The 18212-nt window shown below is 61.4% G+C and overlaps 2 protein-coding genes across 5 annotated transcripts in view; one reads left to right on the top strand and one right to left on the bottom strand.

Moving 5' to 3' along the window:
• The window catches only part of SCAP (SREBF chaperone), a 58339-nt gene extending 44600 nt beyond the window's left edge, over positions 1-13739 (top strand). For all 3 annotated transcript variants that reach the window (XM_051610995.1, XM_051610994.1, XM_051610993.1), the window contains 12 exons: positions 571-786; positions 2428-2858; positions 3850-4044; positions 5189-5384; positions 6482-6597; positions 6748-7318; positions 8454-8539; positions 9075-9157; positions 10038-10204; positions 10839-10919; positions 11825-12031; positions 12355-13739. In XM_051610995.1, coding sequence (XP_051466955.1) covers positions 571-786; positions 2428-2858; positions 3850-4044; positions 5189-5384; positions 6482-6597; positions 6748-7318; positions 8454-8539; positions 9075-9157; positions 10038-10204; positions 10839-10919; positions 11825-12031; positions 12355-12600 — 2595 coding nt within the window. In that variant the 3' untranslated portion in view covers positions 12601-13739. The remainder of the gene's footprint in view (positions 1-570; positions 787-2427; positions 2859-3849; positions 4045-5188; positions 5385-6481; positions 6598-6747; positions 7319-8453; positions 8540-9074; positions 9158-10037; positions 10205-10838; positions 10920-11824; positions 12032-12354) is intronic.
• A 299-nt stretch (positions 13740-14038) lies between these two features.
• On the bottom strand, positions 14039-18141 carry PTPN23 (protein tyrosine phosphatase non-receptor type 23). Of its 2 annotated transcripts, none has more exons than XM_051611013.1 (6): positions 17122-18141; positions 16388-16569; positions 15336-15440; positions 15096-15234; positions 14724-14837; positions 14039-14638 (listed from the first exon to the last, which is right to left on the bottom strand). In XM_051611013.1, the coding sequence occupies exons 1-6, from the start codon at positions 18112-18114 to the stop codon at positions 14102-14104; spliced, it is 2070 nt and encodes a 689-aa protein (XP_051466973.1). In that variant the 5' UTR covers positions 18115-18141; the 3' UTR covers positions 14039-14101. The 2 variants fall into 2 exon arrangements, with proteins under 2 accessions (XP_051466973.1, XP_051466971.1); XM_051611011.1 differs by having other exon boundaries at positions 16388-16572.
• Positions 18142-18212: the final 71 nt, after the last annotated feature.

Here is an 18212-nt window from a genome sequence, read left to right on the forward strand (position 1 = left end):
CTGGAGCACTCTGTGCAGTTGAGGGCACCATCATATAGGAAGGACATCGAGGTGCTGGAGAGGGTGCAGAGAAGGGCAATGAGGCTGATGAGGGGTCTGGAGAACAGGTCTTGTGAGGAGAGGCTGAGGGAGCTGGGGCTGTTCAGCCTGGAGAAGGGGAGGCTGAGGGGAGACCTCATTGCTCTCCACAACGACCTGAGAGGAGGTTGTGGGGAGGTGGGTGTTGGGCTCTTCTCCCTGGTGACCAGCGATGGGACAAGGGGAAATGAGGTCAAGCTGCACCAGGGGAGGTTCAGATTGGATATTAGGAGCAATTTCTTCCCAGAAAGAGTGATGAGGCCTTGGAACAGGCTGCCCAGAGGTGGAGTCACCATCCCTGGAGGAGTTCAGAGAAGGGGCAGACGTGGTGTTTCAGGAGCTGGTTTAGTGCCCGTGGGGGTGTGTGCAGGGCTGACAGACCTGGTGATCTTGAAGGTGTTTTTACCCGCTCGGTGAAGGTGCAGGGGGGTGCAGCCCCTCCCCTCCAGGGGTCCTGGCCAGGGTCCTCAGGGGCTCCTTGTCTCTTGGCAGCTCGCTGACCTGAACAGACGTTTGCCAGCAGAAGCCTGCCTGCCCCCGGCCAAGCCCGCCGGCCGCGCGCCGCGCCATGTGCCCCCGGCCCTGCGTCCCACCACCCCCCACACCATCACCCTCCAGCCCTGCTCCTTCAGGAACCTGCGCCTCCCCAAGCGCCTCCGCCTCATCTACTTCTTCGCCAGGACCCGCCTGGCCCAGAGACTCATCATGGTATGTGGTCTGGGGGCTGGTTGTGCAGGGTCCCCTCCTGTTGGGCACCAGCCCTGCCCGAAGGGGCTTCAGCCCCCCCGGTCCCGTGTGTCCTCCTTCCCCTGAGGGATTTATGAGGCCACAGCTGGAGAACTGCCTCCAGTTCTGGGCTCCCCAGTTCAGGAGAGACAGGGAGCTGCTGGAGAGAGTCCAGGGGAGGGTGATGAAGGTGATGGGGGGATTGGAGCATCTGCCTGGTGAGGAAAGGCTGGGAGAGCTGAGGGGAGACCTCATCAGTGCCTCTGGGTACCTCAGGGTGGGTGCAGGAGGATGGAGCCAGACCCTGCTCAGCAGTGCCCAGGGACAGGACGAGGGGCAGTGGGCACAGCCTGGAACATGGGAAGTGCCACTGGAATATGAGGGAAAACTTCTTTAGGGTGAGGGTGACAGAGCCCTGGGACAGGCTGCCCAGGGAGGCTGTGGAGTCTCCTGCTCTGGAGACTTTCCAACCCCCCTGGATGCAGCCCTGTGGGATGTGCTCCAGGAGATCCTGCTTTGGCAGGGGGGTTGGACTAGATGATCTCTAGAGATCCCTTCCAGCTCCAGCAATTCTGTGATTCTGTGGTAAACTGATCTTCTGAGGAGCAGCTGAGGGAGCTGGGGGTGTCCAGCCTGGAGCCCAGGAGGTGAGGGGAGACCTGCTGGCTCTGCAGCTGCCTGAGAGGAGGTTGGAGCCAGGGGGGTCGGGCTCTGCTCCCCAGGAACAAGGGATGGGACAAGAGGAACCGGCCTCCAGTTGTGCCAGGGGAGGCTGAGGTTGGATCTGGGGAACAATTCCTTCCTGTCAAGGGTTGTCAGGGCCTGGCCCAGGCTGCCCAGGGCAGGGGGGGAGTCCCCATCCCTGGAGGGGTTTCCAAGCCCTGGAGATGTGACACTTTGGGGCATGGTTGGTGTTGGGTTGATGCCCAGCAGGGCCCCTCCAGGGCTCTGAGGTTTGCACCAGGTTTGGGTGGTAGTGGGTAATTTTCTGGCAGCTGCTTCCAGAGAAAAATCTGCTTTTACACAAGCAGATCTTCAGGGTCTGCATGAGTGAGAAGATGTTTGTAGAGCAGAAATCATGTTTTGCTCCTACAGATAATGTGCACTAAAGACACAGGGATTATTTTGCTCCATGAAAGGCTGAGGCTTTTCCCTTTGCAGGTGTAACTGCAGTGGTTACACCAACCACTGCCCCTGGATGTGTGAACGTGGAGTGGAGGAACGTGTTTGTTCCTCAGCCCTACAAACCACCGCCAGCTAACCCTGATGGTGGTTTAAGTTAAACTGACCCATCTGGCTGCTGCAGTAGGTTTTGTAGGGTTCAGAGCCCCATATTAAGCCTTTCCAGCCCTGTTTGAGGCTGGGAGATGTGCTGGTCCCAGGATGCTCTTCCCTGCTCCTGCAGATGTGGGGTTCCCACCATCAGTGGAGTTGGAGCTGCAGTTCCTGTGCGTGCTGCACAACCTGTCCCAGTCCTCTCTGAGGGTCTGGCTGGGAGTAGGACCAGGACTGAGTGCCTTGGTTGGGGTGTTGCTGATGGGCTCAGACACCTGAGGAGGTGTTGCAGGCACAGTGGGAAGGCCAGGTGCTCATCCAGCTTCTCTCCCTGCTCCTCCTGTGCAGGCCGGGACGGTGATCTGGATTGGAATCCTGGTTTACACGGATCCCGCTGGTCTCCGCACCTACCTCACCTCCCAGGTCACTGAGCAGAGTCCTCTGGGTGAAGCAGGTCTGCCTCCCATGCCTGTTCCTGGAGGGGTCCTGCCCGCAGGGGACCCCAAGATTGACCTCTCAGTCTTCCCATCGGACCCTGTACAGCTGTCGGAAAACCAGACGCAGCAGCGGGAGCAGAAGTCAGGGCTGGAGCCCCTGGACAGGCTGGAGACAAACCAGCCCTGGGCCCAGGGACCTGAGGGCAAAGGGAACGGGCAGCTGGAGCTGGGAGCAGAAGCAGAGGTTACCTGGGGAGCAGAGGATGAGGAGATCTGGAGGAAGCTTTCCTTCAGACACTGGCCGTCCCTCTTCAGCTACTACAACATCACTCTGGCCAAAAGGCAAGTGGGCTGGTGCTCCTGGCACTTGGGATTCCTGGTGGGATTTGCTTTCTTTTGTCCCTCATCCTTCTGAGTTAGATGATTTGTGGCTTCAAATGTGTCTTCAGGAGGAGTCTATTGAACAGGCCCTCCCATGTGTTGTGGAAGTACCAAACTCCAGGCCTGTTTGTCTGAGAATATGGGTTGTGTTTCTCTCTGAGCTCTTGGGTGTATGACTGGTGGTCTTCCCTTACCCTGGAGGTGACACTGAGAATGTCATAAACCAACATATGATCATCCTTGAGTGATAGGGATGGTACAGGGGAGGAATAAAGATATCTGAGCTGGAGGAACTTCTTGGTGACATCTTCTGGCTGGATCAGGTCACTGTGTCCTTACTTAAATCCATGTAAAAGGTTTGATGTCATCACTATGTGGTTCCACTGTTGGCTCTTGACCTCTTCCACAGAGTTAAAGGTCAAGACTTGGGAAATCTCTCTAGTGGAAAACATGTCAGAGAAGGTCTTTAGAATTCCTGGATCTGCTGGACTGAGTGAAGACAGGCTGGGAGAGTTGGGGTGTTGAGCCTGGAGAAGAGAAGGCTCCAGGGAGACCTGAGAGCACCTTCCAGTGCCTGAAGGGGCTCCAGGAAAGCTGGGGAGGGGCTTGGGACAAGGGCAGGGAGGGATGGGAGCAGGGGGAAGGGTTTCCAGCTGGCAGAGGGAGCTGGAGATGAGATGTGAGGGAGAAATTCTGGGCTGTGAGGGTGGGGAGACCCTTGATGGGGCTTGGAGCAGCCTGGGCTGGTGGGAGGTGTCCCTGCCCATGCAGGGGGTTTGGAACCTGATGACCTTTAAGGTCCTTTCCAAGTCAAACCAGTCTGGGGTTCTATGATAGAAGCACAACCCAAGACCCACCTTGACTGCAAGCGGGAGGATGAGCTGTAACCTGTGGGGGTTTTTCTGTTGGTGTTTGTTGTTCCTAAGCTCTCCTGATCTCCCTGTTCCCTCAGGTACATCAGCATCCTCCCAGCCATCCCTGTCACCCTCTACCTGAACCCACAAGAGGCCTTAGAAGCACGACACCCCCAGGAGACCAACCGCTACCACCCCTTCCTGGCTTCCAGCGGGGCCAAGCTGGATGCTGAAGCTCAGCCTGGCCCAGCCTCATCCAAGCTGCAAGGCCACCAGGATGTCACCCTTTACAAGTAAAAGAGTCCTTGATAACAACCTTCTGACCATGCCTGAACCCCCTTGGAGGCACAGGGTTGCTCTTTGGCTCTTCTCCTGGAGGGGGAAAAAGGAGAACAAAAAAAAAACCACGTTTGTAAAGCTTCAGTGCAAAATCCCCTCATGTTCTGAGGCTCTAGCTCAGCTAGCACAGCATCACATTCCTTTTTTAATTAATTAATTAATTAAAATCTCTCCTGGGAGTGTCTTTTCTGAGTTCCCTGGCAGGAGATGGTGTGTGCAGCCCCAGCTGTCAGCAGATGTGGCTCTTGGTGGGAGCTCCTTGTCGATACATATTGATGGAAATTCTGGGCTGTGAGGGTGGTGAGAGCCTGGCCCAGGTTGCCCAGGGAAGCTGTGGCTGCCCCATCCCTGGCAGTGTTGAAGGGCAGGTTGGATGGGGCTTGGAGAAGCCTGGAATGGTGGGAGGTGTCCCTGCCCATGCAGGGGGGGGACTGGATGATCTTTAAGGTCCCTTCCCACCCAAACCATTCTGGGATTCTATGACAAACAAAGGACAAACTCAATACATATGCAAATGTTCACTGTAATCCAGTAACCATTGTGCAATTAGCTAATCCAGGCTGTGATGTGTTAATTAGATGGCTGGTGATGCTCCAGCTGTCACTCCTAGCACCAGACATGGTGCATTGCAGGGTTTATCACTGGGTGACAGGGGCAGGAGTTTGTCTTTGGGAATATACGATTCAACAAGGCGTTACTGGCTGTTGGATCAGCCTCTCATGGAAGCAGGGACCTTCCTTCCCTCTGGAGAGGACAGGCTCCCAGCTCACCCTCTAAACCTGCACCTCTCCTTGGGCTGGGTTGAACTCACTTCATTTATCCCAGTCTCCCTCCAGCATTGTTGTTAGTCTCAACTTCAAGCTGTTCTTCCTATTGAAAAGTCTGAAAATCCTGTTGAAACGGACGTTTTCCCATTGAAAAGCCCCTTTCTTTTTCCACCAATCCCTGCCTCTTGGCAGTTTGGCTCAGCTGAGAAAGCTGTAGACCCGTGACCCCTGTAACCACCCCCACAGTATTTTTCAAACTCTGTGTCCTAGTAATTGGATCTTTGGTCTCACCTTCTTGTTTGTCTTCCTCTCTGCTTGTCTCTCCCCCCAGGGTGGCTGCTCTGGGTCTGGCCTCGGGCATTATCCTGGTCCTCCTGCTCTTCTGCCTCTACAGGGTGTTCTGCCCCAAGAACTATGGGCAGAACGGGCACAGCAGGAGGAAGAGGGGGGACCTGCCCTGTGATGACTATGGCTACTCCCCCCCCGAGACCGAGATCGTCCCCTTGGTCCTCAGGGGTCACCTCATGGTAGGTCGGTTGGGCACAGTCCTGGCAGGGGAGGTGGTTGAGTCACCTGCACCACACACCTCCAGTTTTCTTTGGTGAATGAAGTAACAGCCCTCACCAAGGGCAGGGCAGCTCTGCAGCCTCAGCCTCCTGGAGGCCCTTGTAGGGGGGTCCAGGACAACTGGTTTGGTGCAGCTGCCTTGATCTCAAGCCATTTCCTGGCATTTCATTGCCATGATTTGCCTCCTTGTATTTCACGTCTGATGTAGTGGCCTTTATCTCATCCTTACTTTTCACCTTATCAGTTAGTTTAATAAAATGTTTTCTTGGTGTTTTGCTATTGCAAATTTATTTATTTATTAACCTTTCCAAATTTCACCCCATGCACACGAGCAGGTCTAGGACAGTTCAGCTCAGCTTGTTGGGTTGGCCATGATGAGTTGTCCTAGAGCCATGAGATACAGAAACAAAAATAATGGTGATGGAATGTGAGGAGGAAACACTAAACATGACCATGAGATAAAGGCAACTCTGTAAAACGTGCAATACAACAATTAAAATAATGGCAAAGAAATACAAGGAGATAATATTAAAAGTAGTGATGAGATAAAGGCAACTGCATCCAACGAGCTGTGTTGACACACACAGTTGTCCCACCTAGAGCTGGCCATGGAGAGTTGTCCCATTCCATGTTTGCAGTGGTCAGAGCATCCCTGGGTTGCATGGAAGTGCTGCTGCTCCCCTCATTCTTCTTGAGGGGGAAGATGTTTCTTCCCCTTCTGAGGTGAAACAAAAGCGCTCGGGCATCCGGTCAGCTGGAGCTGGGAATGCTGTGCCATGTCTTCCAGAGAAGCTGCACCTCTCCTCCCAATCCTGCCATCTCTTTGGGCCACACTTGGTCAGGAAAAGGGAAGAGGGACGGGGTCTGTCTGGTTTGCGGCAGCCTAGCCCACATCCAGGAGCCCTGGTGTCCTGGGGGTACCCCGGCTTGCTCAGCCAGCCACGTGGTTTTGATACAAGATGGATCAACCTCTCCAGTTCCTCAGCCACACGCCAGGTGGATGGTCAGAGGTCCTGGTGGTGCTTAGGTGCTCAGCTGTGCTTCCTCTGCCCCCCAGGACATCGAGTGCCTGGCCAGTGATGGGATGCTGCTGGTCAGCTGCTGCCTGGTGGGACAGATCCGCGTCTGGGATGCTCAGACCGGCGACTGCCTCACGGTCATCCCCAAACCCAGGTCAGTGGTGTCCATGCTGGGCCCTCCAGCTGCTGGCATGTCCCTCACCCCTCATCCCCCACCCCCGATGGCCTCTTCCACCCCTGGACGAGAGACCAGACCCTCCCACAGCAGAGCTGGGAGCCCTGACCTGCTGTGGCTCCGTTCCAGGTTGCGCAGAGACAGCAGCGGCGTTTTTGACTACCAGGAGAGCTGGGATCGTAGCCCAGATGGCAAGAACGGTCTGGATGAGTCCTTGGAGAACAGTCACCAGCTCAAAAGGATGCTCAGCCCTCCTCCCCAGCCGCTGCTGTTCTGCGACCAGCCAGACCTCACCTCCCTCATCGACACCAACTTCTCGGAGCAGGTGAAGGTGGCGGCGTCGGAGCCGCGGCTGCGCGCGGTGGGAGGGCGCCAGAAGGAGACCGGGTACGACTTCAGCAGCCTGGTGGGCAAAGTGTATGAAGAACACGGCACCTCCAGCTCCAGGAGCTTCAGCCGCCTCTCGGCCCCGCACGGACAGGCTGGATTCAGCGCCGGGAGCGGCGGCCCCGGGTTCCGGGTCTGCGGCAGCGAGGAGGGAGGCTGCGGGCGCAGGAGGAGCCTGGGGGAGGAGGCTCCCGCGGGGTTTGACAAACCAGCATCGCTTCCTTCCTGGGGAGGAGACTTGGAGAGCTCCGTCTGGAGCCTGGACCTGCGGGGGAACCTGATTGTGGCTGGTCGGAGTAACGGGAAGCTGGAGGTGAGGAGTCAGAGGAGTCTTGTGACTCTGTGAGGAGTCCTAGAGTCGTCAGGGTTGAAGGATGTGAAAATCATCCATCCAACCCCCCTGCCAGAGCAGGGTCACCCACAGGAGATCACACAGGAACACATCCAGACAGGTTGGGAATGTCTCCAGAGAAGGAGACTCCACACCCTCTCAGGGCAGCCTGTCCCAGGGCTCTGTCTCTCTCACAGTAAAGAAGTTTATCCTTATCATAGAATCATATGAATCATGGAATGGTTTGGGTTGGGATGGACCTTAAAAGACTGTTCAGTCCCACCCCTGCATGGGCAGGGACACCTCCCACCATTTCAGGCTGCTCCAAGCCCCATCCAACCTGCCCTTCAACACTGCCAGGGATGGGGCAGCCACAGCTTCTCTGGACAACCTGGGCCAGGGTCTCCCCACCCTCACAGCACAGAATTTCTCCCTCACATCTCAGCTCCAGCTCCCTCTTCCAACTGGACATCTCCCCTGGCACAACTTGAGGCCGGTTCCTCTTGTCCCATCCCTTGTTCCTGGGGAGCAGAGCCCGACCCCCCTGGCTCCAGCCTCCTCTCAGGCAGCTGCAGAGCCAGCAGGTCTCCCCTCAGCCTCCTTTGCTCCAGGCTGGACACCCCCAGCTCCCTCAGCTGCTCCTGCTCAGACTGGTGCTCCAGCCCCTTCCCCAGCTCCCTTGCCCTTCCCTGGACACGCTCCAGCCCCTCCATGTCCTTCTGGTCCTGAGGGGCCCAGCCCTGAGCCCAGGATTCCAGGTGCCCCCTCCCCAGTGCCCAGCCCAGGGGGATGATCCCTGCCCTGCTCCTGCTGGCCACCCCAGTGCTGACACAAGCCAGGATGCTGGTGGCCTTCTGGGCCACCTGGGCACACCCTGGCTCATCTCCAGCTGCTGTTGCCAACCCCCCAGTGTCCTTTTCCCCTGGGCACTTTCCAGCCCCTCTCCCCAGGCCTGGAGCACTGGGGGGTTGGTGTGACCCCAGTGCAGGACCTGGCTTTCGTTACTTGGCTGAGTCTGATCTTTGTCTCAGCTGTGGGGAGCTGCCCCAGCGATCAGCAACACCTGGATGTCTGAGGATCTGGTCAGGGTCAGGGTGTTCACCCCTTCTCCTTCCAGGTCTGGGATGCCATCGAGGGGACCCTGCGCAGCAGCAACGAGGAGGGTCTGTCTGGCATCACCGCCCTCGTCTTCATCAACAACAGGTACCTGAGTGTGCCCGGGGCTCTGTGAGGGGAGAGGGGCAGGGGGCTGAGCCAGGACCCCAGCCCTGCCCCTGCCCTGCAGCTGGAGCAGCTGGGAAGTCTTCCTTCCCATGCGAGCGTTCCTGCTTCCAGAATTCCAGTCCTACCAGGCTAATTCAGAATCATTCTGGGCTGGCAGACAAGGCCTTTGGGTCTCTGGTTTCTGGGTGCTGTGGTTCAAGAGCTGCTGCCTCTGCCAGCTTATTCTGGCCTCTGAGCTGAATATTATCTCCAAGCCCCTTCAATATACTTATAATAATAACATTAACGTCACTAATATTCTGCTATCTGAGCTTAATATAATTTTCAAGCCCCCTTAACATATTCTTAATAAAAATGTTACTAATATTCTGTGATCGGAGCTTCGTGGAATCCCAAACCCCCTTCCTTGCAGTGCCTGCTCCTGGGGGACCTCCCCATGGCTTGTGCTCTGCCTCCCAAGGGATCTGGTCTCAGGGCTCCTGGAGCTCCTCACGTTCCTGTGTTTCTCCCTCAGGATTGTGGCTGCCAGGCTGAATGGCTCCTTGGATTTCTTTTCTCTGGAGACACACATGTCCCTGAACCACCTGCAGTTCCGAGGTAGGACAGTGTCCATGTGTCCAGCTCCACTGAGCCTCTTCCTCTCCCCTCCCTGCAGCCCACTCTTCCTCACCCCCTCTTCATCAATTGTAATCACACTCTGCTCCAACACCCCCCCCCTCCGTGTCCCAGGATGCCAAACCAGAGGTGAGGAATCCTTTGGGAGTCAGGAAGAGCATCTGGAGTGCTGCTTTTCTCCAGTGGGCAGATCTGGAGACTCAGCACATGTTCCAGGCCCCTCTTGGCCCCTCCTTGCTCTCCCCCTCTTCACACACGTCCCCACCAGGGAGGTCTGGGCTCCCTCCTTGGCACATCTCGTGGCCCCCAGAGCCATGGGACAGCTGGGGCCTGGCACCCCCACAGCACATCCAGGCATCTCACCAAATGACAGAGTGGAGGGGCTGGAAGGGACCTCTGGAGATCCTCTGATCCAACCCCCCTGCCAGAGCAGGGCCACCTCCAGCAGATCCCACAGGAACACATCCAGATGGGTTGGGAATGTCTCCAGGGAAGGAGCCTCCACCCCCTCCCTGGGCAGCCTGTCCCAGGGCTCTGGGACCCTCAGAGTGAAGAAGTTTTCCCTCATGTTTAGGCTGAGCCTCCTGTGCTCCAGCTTGTGCCCATTGCCCCTTGTCCTGTCACTGGGCACTGCTGAGAAGAGTCTGGTCCCAGCTTCCTGACACCCCCTGGAGATGTTGATGAGACCCCCCCTCAGTCTTCTCCCCTCCATCCTGACCACCCCCAGCTCTCCCAACCCTTCCCCACGGGGCAGATCCTCCATCCCCCCGGGGCAGATCCTCCATCCCCCCGGGGATCCTTGGGGAATGTCCCAGCGCTCCTGGGTGCCCGTTCTCAGCCCTCTCCCGGTGTCTCGCCGCAGGAGCCGCCAGCAGGGGCAGTGTCCCCTCGTCCCCCGTACCGAGCGGCGGCGGCACCATCCCCTGCGAGCTCACCCACACAGTCCTCTGTGCCCACCACAAGCCCATCACGGCGCTGAAGGCGGCGGCCGGACGCCTGGTCACGGGCAGCCAGGACCACACGCTGAGGGTGAGGATTTCTCGGGGGCTCCTCCAGCCCCTGGGCCTTGGGATGGGGTGGGAGATGGGGGGAGAGGAGCTGACACGTGTCCGGGCAGAAAGGCAGGGTTTGTTGTGGTTTGTTTTTTTTTTTGGGGGGGGGGCCTGCAGGCCAGTCCTGGGCACCCCTGTTATGTTCCTCTGCCTGGATGGGGCTCCTTGCTGGAGCTGGGATGGAGCCATGGAGAAGTGTCTTCCCAAGTGGTGGGGGGATCCCCCTGCCTTAGGGCTGGTGACCTCATGAGTGGCAGGGTTGGGTTCCGGGGGACCCCCTGTCTTGGTTGGAAAAGACCTTTAAGGTCACCCAGTCCACCCATTCCCCCAGCCCTGCCCAGGCCACCCCTGCCCAGGCCACCCCTGCCCCATGTCCCTCAGCACCATCTCCAGGGCTTGGAAACCCCTCCAGGGATGGGGACTCCTCCCCTGCCCTGGGCAGCCTGGGCCAGGCCCTGACAACCCTTTCCAGGAGGGAATTGTTCCCCAGATCCAAGCTCAACCTCCCCTGGCACAACTGGAGGCTGGTTCCTCCTGTCCCTTCTCATGCTCTGGTGGGCCTGGGCAGCTCAGCTGCCCCATGGACACTCAGACCTGCCTCTGCCCTCCAGGTGTTCCGGCTGGAAGACGCGCGCTGCCTGTTCACCCTGCAGGGGCACTCGGGAGCCATCACAGCTGTGTACATGGACCAGGTGAGGGCTGCGCTGGGCACATCAGCTTCTAGATGTAGCTGCAGAGCCCCTGGATCAGCCAGAGCTGGGACTGGGCTCTGATTTACAGCCAGAGAAGCTGCTGCCTGAGGGGGTTTGCTGGACACTGGGACTGTGTGCCCTTCAGAGGGCACTGATAGTGCACAGAATCATGGGGTGGTTTGGGTGGGAAAGGACTTAAAAGCTCATCCAGTGCCACCCCTGCCATGGGCAGGGACACCTCCCAGCAGCCCAGGCTGCTCCAAGCCCCATCCAACCTGCCCTTCAACACTGCCAGGGATGGGGCAGCCACAGCTTCCCTGGGCAACCTGGGCCAGGCTCTCCCCACCCTCACAGCCCAGAATTTCTCCCTCACATCTCAGCTCCAGCTCCCTCTGCCAGCTGGAAACCCTTCCCCCTGCTCCCATCCCTCCCTGCCCTTGTCCCAAGCCCCTCCCCAGCTTTCCTGGAGCCCCTTCAGGCACTGGAAGGTGCTCTCAGGTCTCCCTGGAGCCTTCTCTTCTCCAGGCTGAACACCCCAACTCTCCCAGCCTGGCTCCAGAGCAGAGCTGCTCCAGCCCTCCCAGCATCTCTGTGGCCTCCTCTGGCCTCTCTCCAACAGCTCCGTGTCCTTCCTGTGCTGGGGACCCCAGAGCTGTTCCCAGCCCTGCAGGGGGGTCTCAGCAGAGCAGAGGGGACAATCCCCTCCCTGGCCCTGCTGGTCACACTGTGTGTGACCTCCTACAGCCAGAGTGCCCTGAGCTCTGCAAGTGCAGCTGTAGGGAATTGTCCTGTGTGCTCAGCAGAGCCCGGTGTCCCTGGCACTGGGGAGCCCGGGGGTGGGGGGCATGAAAGAGTCCCCTTCCCCATCTCCTGCGGGTCCTGACCTGATGCCCACGTCCCTGCAGACCATGGTGCTGGCGAGCGGGGGGCAGGACGGGGCCATCTGCCTGTGGGACGTGCTGACGGGCAGCAAGGTCAGCCACATGTACGCGCACCGCGGGGACGTCACCTCCCTCACCTGCACCTCCTCCTGCGTCATCAGCAGCGGCCTGGACGACCTGATCAGCATCTGGGACCGCAGCTCGGGGATCAAGCTCTATTCCATCCAGCAGGTTGGTAGCCAAGGAAAGGTCCAGGCTGCTCCTGTGCTCCCCTGGGCAGCGTGAAGGGGATCTCCACGGGGTTTGGGAAAAACGTCCCCGTTTGGGAATACCATGTGCAAGAGCTTGGGAAAGGTGGGATCTCCTGCTTGGCCGGACCGTGCTGTCCCAGGATGTGGCTCTGGGGGCCCGTTCCAGCATGTGGGGCTGGGCTGGGTGGGGGGCGAGTGGCTGAACAGCCTCCTCCCCAGCCAGGGCAGGGTCTGGCTGCCCTTCCCACGGGGAGGAATTCCCACCCGGAGTGAGCCTGCCTGATGAATTCTCTTTCCCCGCAGGAGATGGGCTGTGGGGCCAGCCTGGGGGTGATCTCTGACAACCTGCTGGTGACGGGGGGCCAGGGCTGTGTCTCCTTCTGGGACATCGGCTACGGGGACCTGCTCCAGACCGTCTACCTGGGGAAGAGCAACGAGGCGCAGCCCGCGCGGCAGATCCTGGTGCTGGAAAACGCCGCCATCGTCTGCAACTTCGGCAGCGAGCTCAGCCTGGTCTACGTGCCCTCGGTGCTGGAGAAGCTGGACTGAGGGGCTGGGGGAGCTGGGAGGGGCAGCAGCAGAGGGGTGGGCTCGGGGGGAGGGGACACCAGCTCCAGCGCTCTTGTCCCCACCTCAGGAACTGGACTCTTGTCACCCCCTGCTCTGCAGGGCCCGACCCCGCTCCAGCCCCCCCTGGCTGGGGACAGGAGGGGACAGCGTGAGGCCCTGGGGGTCCCAAGAGCAGCCCTGGGGGGGGGGGGGCTCCTGGGAGCTGAGCCCACGCTGGGTGGGGGGGGAGCAGAACTGAAGGGTGGGTACAGAGCCGGGGGGTGAGCGAGCTGAGCTGGGCCTGGCCCCATGGCAGCAGCCCCCAGCCCCATGGCAGCAGCCCCCCCCGCCCACCCTCCCCCCAGCCCCCTCCCCAGGGCCCGGGGCACAAACCAGCCAGCCCCGGGGAACCCCCCGGGAGGAGGCAGCAGGTCCCAGCCAGCAGGGAGTTGGGGGGGTTAGGACGGGGCTGACCCCCGCCCGGGCACTTGGCGCAGCCCCCGTGTGCCTTAGCTCTGCCCGGCAGCCCCTGCCCTATTTATTTATCCCCTGTAAATATTTATTTATTCCGGCAGGAGAGCGCGGGAGCAGCAGCCCCACCCCACATCCCACCCCACCCCCTGCCCCACATCCCACCCCGCACCTCCCCTCCGGCCCCTCTCCAGCCCCACCGGGGGCAGAGCTCAGCCCCCCACCCACCCAATTCGCAGCAATAGCACCTTCCTCCTCTTCCTCATCCCGACGAAGGGCAGGGTCGGGGGGTCCTCAGGTTGAGAGCAGCCCCTTTTCCACGCCCCCTCCCCAGCTTCCCGCAGGAATTGGGGAGAACATCTCCCACCCCCCCCTTTCCCTGGGCTGCTGGGGGGGGGGTTTGGTGTGACCGAAGCCTCGGCTGAACCCTCCCCCCCCCCAAACTGAAAATGTCTGTTAATTAACTCCTGGTGATTGTAGAGCCCCGCCCCCCTCCCCTCCCTGGGGACACCCCCCACCACCCCCTCTCCTCGGGTGGTCTCAGCCCCCCCGGGCGCTCCTGCTGTAACAGCCGGGGGGGGGGGGGGGGGGAAATGCTTTTTTTTTTGTACCAGATCGTGTTTTATAACGTGTTACGAGGACAGCGCCATTAAACGGAACTAATCCCAGCCCGGCTGCTGCTGAGACCACCCGTCCCCGTCCCCACCGCTGCGCAACTTACACCTACACGCCCCCCCCGGACCGCCCCCCCCCCACAGCGCTGCAGATCAAACTCGCTTTTATTTTAGTAGCAAATTGCTGAAAAAAAGTTCTAGTGGACTCAAAGAAGGCGGCGGGCGCCGAGGGAACCTGTACAGAGCCGGGGGGGGGGGGGGGGGAGAGGGGGGGGCGAAGGGACTGCAGACCACCCCCCCCAACCCCCCCGCGGGGGGAGCTCCCATCCCAATCGGGGCGGCGGGGGGGCGCACAGGGCTGTAGTGCTGGGTCTTGAGGATGGGGAGGGGGGGGGGTCCCTGCCCCCGGCCCCACCTCATGTCTTGTTGAGTGTCCAGAGGGGGTCGAGCATGCTGAGGGGGTCGTCGGTGGGGCGGGGGCCGCGCAGCCCCTCCCCCGGCTGCGCCTGCAGGAAGTTCTGCTTGTTCATGCGCTGCTTGCCCCGCAGGGAGGCGTCCAGGCTGAAGGCTTCGGGGCGCAGCGAGGCCAGCAGCTCCAGCGAGGAGGGGGGCGCGGCGGGGGGCTCGGGGGGCTCCCCCCCGGGGGGCTCGGGGGGCTCCGCAACGTGGTTGTTGCTCTCGGGTTCAGCCGGTGCTTCTGGGATGGAGGGTCCCGGGGGGGAAGGTTCGGGGATCCCGACACCATCCACGGCCCCGTCGGGAATCGCTGAAGGCAGCGGCTCCGGCTGGGTGGGGGCTGCGGGTGGGGGGGCGGGATCCGGCAGCGAGACCCCCCCGGGCTCCCCCCCGCTGCCCCCCGGCTTGATGCTGAGCTTGGCGATGGTGGCTTGGATGGAGCTGATGGGCATGTCCCCCCCCAGCACCAGGTCCTGCGGGTCCTGGTGGAAGTAGAGCTGAGGGAGAGACCCGGTCAGATCGTGGGGGGGGGTGTGAAAGGGCCCGGCCCCGCCCCCGGCAGCCCCCCCAGCCCGTACCCACCTTGGGGGAGGTGCTGTTGGGGGCCTTGGGGAGCGCGGGGACCCCCACCCCGTGGCGCAGCAGCACCTGCTCGGCGTGGAGCAGCACGGCCTCGTAGCAGAACTTGAGGTGGAGCTGGAGGGGAGAGGGCTGGTGTGAGAGACACCCCCACCCCGAAACAGCTGGGGGGGAACCCCAGGGGATGCAGCCCCCTTCCCACAGCCGACCCCCCTCCCCCCCCCTCTTGCAGCTCCCCCCCCCCTCAGAGCACCCATGCTTTTCTGGAGCCCACCTCCCCAAAGACAACCCTCCCCGCACACACCTTACTTCTCCCACACCCTCCCCCTCCCCCTTCTCCAGCAGCCCCCTCCCCACACACCCCCCCCCCCGCACCTTCTCCTGCAACATGTGCTTGCGTTGCTGCCGCATCCTCCGCACCAGCGCGCCCAGCTCGGGGATCCCGTTCCCGGCCTCCAGCTCCTGCACCGCCGCGTACAACAGGCAGAAGGCGCCGGTGCGACCCACCCCGGAGCTGCCGAGACAAATCCCCGACCCCCCCCCTGAGCTGCGAGAGGCCCTGGGGGGGGGAGAGGGGAGGGTCCCTCCAAAACCAGCCTCCCCTCCCCCGCTCACCTGCAGTGCACCACCACCGGGGTGTGCAGCGGGCGCTGGTGCAGGTAGTGACCATGGACCTCCTGGATGAAGCGGAGGAGACTGGCCCGGCTGTCCGGGAGACCCCTGGGGGGGACAGGGGGACAGGCACGATGAGGGGGGACACGTGTGGGGGGGGGGGGCAGAGTCATGGGGGAGGTGAGACAGTGTGTAGGGGGGAACAAACTCATAGTGGAGGGACAGGCGCTCTGGGGGGACACAGGCATGGGGGAGGTGACAAGGAGGGGACACACTCATTGAGGGGGGGCAGTTACTCTCTGGGGGACATAAAGACAGTGGGGGGGGTGATACATTTGGGGGTCACACACACTGAGGGACATGCTCATTATGGAGGGACAGAATCCTGGAGGAGGTGACAATGGGACACGTGGGAGGGACAGAGTCAGGGGGGAGGTGACAGTGTGGGGGACACAGAGCAGAGGGACAGTCACTCTCTACGGGGCATAAAGACATTGGGGGGATGATACATTTGGGGGTCACACACATTGAGGGACATGCTCATTGGGGGGGGGGCATCATCATGGAGGAGGTGACACAATGGGGGGGGGGGAACACACACAGCAGAGGGACAGTCACACTCTGGGGGACATAAAGACATTGGGGGGGGGTGATACATTTGTGGGACACACACACATTGAGGGACATGCCCATTAAGGGACACACTCATGGAGGAGGTGACACAATGGGGGGGACACACACACACACAGCAGAGGGACAGTCACACTCAGCGATATAAAGACGTTGAGGGGACACACACACAATCATGGAGGAGGTGACAAGGAGGGGGGGAGCAGCCAAAGGGGAGGTGACACAATGGGGGGGCATACAGAGACATTTGGGGACACACACGGCCCTCTCCTTGGGGGAGGGGGGGGGGGGGGCTACCCATTCCACCCCCAGGAACTTCCCCGACCCCCCAGGGCTGCAGCCCTGAGGCTCAGCAGCACTTGGGGGTCTCCAGCTGCCCCTCCCCAGCTGTAGCAGGACCCCCCCCAGCCCCCCCCATGTCATACAGCTCTGGCCAGGAGGTGAACTGGAGGTGGACGACGGTGCGCTTGAGGCTCTGGTCACGGTACTGGAGGGTCACCATCCTCTCCACGTGGGTGGGGGTGACCTTCAGGCTGGTGAGGACCAGAGTGATGGGTCCATGCACCACGGGCTGGCCCCGCTCCACCGGGAAGTACCGCAGGACCTTCTGCTGTGTGGGGGGGGACAGGGAGAGTGTCAGGAGACCTGCAACCCCCCACCCAGGGACACCAACACCCCCCTGGGCCTGTCCCTCCTTGGCTGCCATCAGGGGATGGAGGTGACACCAGCACTTGAGGAGAGGGACGTTGCAGCCTTCCAGTCATGGGAAGGTTTGGGTGGGAAGGGAACTTATAAATCATCCAGTTCCAACCCCTGCCATGGGCAGGGACACTTCCCACCAGCCCAGGCTGCTCCAAGCCCCATCCAACCTGCCCTTCAGCACTGCCAGGGATGGGGCAGCCACAGCTTCCCTGGGCAACCTGGGCCAGGCTCTCCCCACCCTCACAGCCCAGAATTTCTCCCTCACATCTCAGCTCCAGCTCCCTCTGCCAGCTGGAAACCCTTCCCCCTGCTCCCATCCCTCCCTGCCCTTGTCCCAAGCCCCTCCCCAGCTTTCCTGGAGCCCCTTCAGGCACTGGAAGGTGCTCTCAGGTCTCCCTGGAGCCTTCTCTTCTCCAGGCTGAACACCCATCCCCTCCTTCACACCCTGGGGTCTCACCTTGTCCAGCTCCTGCTCGGACACCAACATGACGATGACCGAGACCTTCTGCTCATGCACCATCAGCCAGAAGTCGGCGGCGGTGCCGAGGAGCGGGGCCTGGGTGGCGATGAGGGGCGGGCAGTAAGGGGACAGCCCCTCCACGCGGCTGGCGTTGATGTAGTCATCCTTGCCCGAGCGCAGCACCACGCGGTTCCTGTCGTAGGGCATGATGTCCTGGTGCCGGTTCTTCATGGAGTAGCAGCGGGCGATGGCGATGGAGAGCTGCCGGGCGTCCCGCTCCTGCGCCTCCTGCAGCTCCTTCCACACCCCTTCCAGCTCTCCCGCCCTCTCCAGCCTTTCCACCGCCCCGCGGAACCGTTCCAGCTCTTCCAGCAGCCTCAGGACACGCTCCGGCTTCTCGTAGGGATCCTCCTCGATCAGCTGCACCGCCCGGGGCTTCTGCCCCTCGGCCGCGTCTGCCCGGGTGGGCTGCAGCAGGGGCTGCCCCACGGCGGCCTTGGAGCCCCCCGGCTGGCTCTCGGGGCTGGAGGACAGCAGGTCCTCGCTGGAGGAGCTCGGCCTCTGGAACGGCACCTCCCCGGGGGGGGGTCTCTGAGGAACGGTCCCGGAGCCCGGCACCAAAGCGGGCAGCGCTGGTTGTGGGGAGGGGGCTGGCGAGGGGACCAGGGGACCCTGGACCACCGCGACCCCCGGCATTGGGCTGAGGGCAGGGCTGGGGGGCGGGGGGAGGTGGTGGGGGCCGGGCTGGCTGGCTGGGGGGGGCTGGGGGGGCCCCAGGGACACGGTGCCGGGGGGCATCGGGCTGCTGGGGCAGAAGGGGGAGCTGGGGGGCAGCGGTTGCAGCCCCCCCAGGGTGGGGTGGAGGGGCTGGGGGGCGGGGGGACCGCTCTGGGCAGGGGCCCTGGGGAAGGGCAGGGTCCCCGTGTTGGGGGGCAGCCCCTGGGGGGGCAACTTGTCCTGCCCTGGCAGCGGGTAGAGCTGGGGGGCCATCGGGGGCTGCCCGGGGGCAGTGAAGGGCTGGGGGGCAAACGGGGGCTGGGAGGGCAGCTGGAAGGGCAGGGGGGGGCCCTGTGGCAGAAAGGGGGCTG

The sequence above is a fragment of the Apus apus genome, chromosome 2, assembly GCF_020740795.1.
Source record: "Apus apus isolate bApuApu2 chromosome 2, bApuApu2.pri.cur, whole genome shotgun sequence".
In the NCBI taxonomy this organism is placed as follows: domain Eukaryota; kingdom Metazoa; phylum Chordata; class Aves; order Apodiformes; family Apodidae; genus Apus; species Apus apus.

Bases quoted from the DNA above. Each gene is read 5' to 3' on its own strand.
- PTPN23 (XM_051611011.1), bottom strand. From the start codon at position 18,114: ATGGCCCCCCAGCTCTACCCGCTGCCAGGGCAGGACAAGTTGCCCCCC. The intron at 15,235-15,335 runs GTGAGCGGGGGA...TTGTCTCGGCAG, and splicing joins CCGGTGGTGGTGCACTGCAG to CTCCGGGGTGGGTCGCACCG. The intron at 14,838-15,095 runs GTGCGGGGGGGG...TCTCCCCTCCAG, and splicing joins AGCACATGTTGCAGGAGAAG to CTCCACCTCAAGTTCTGCTA.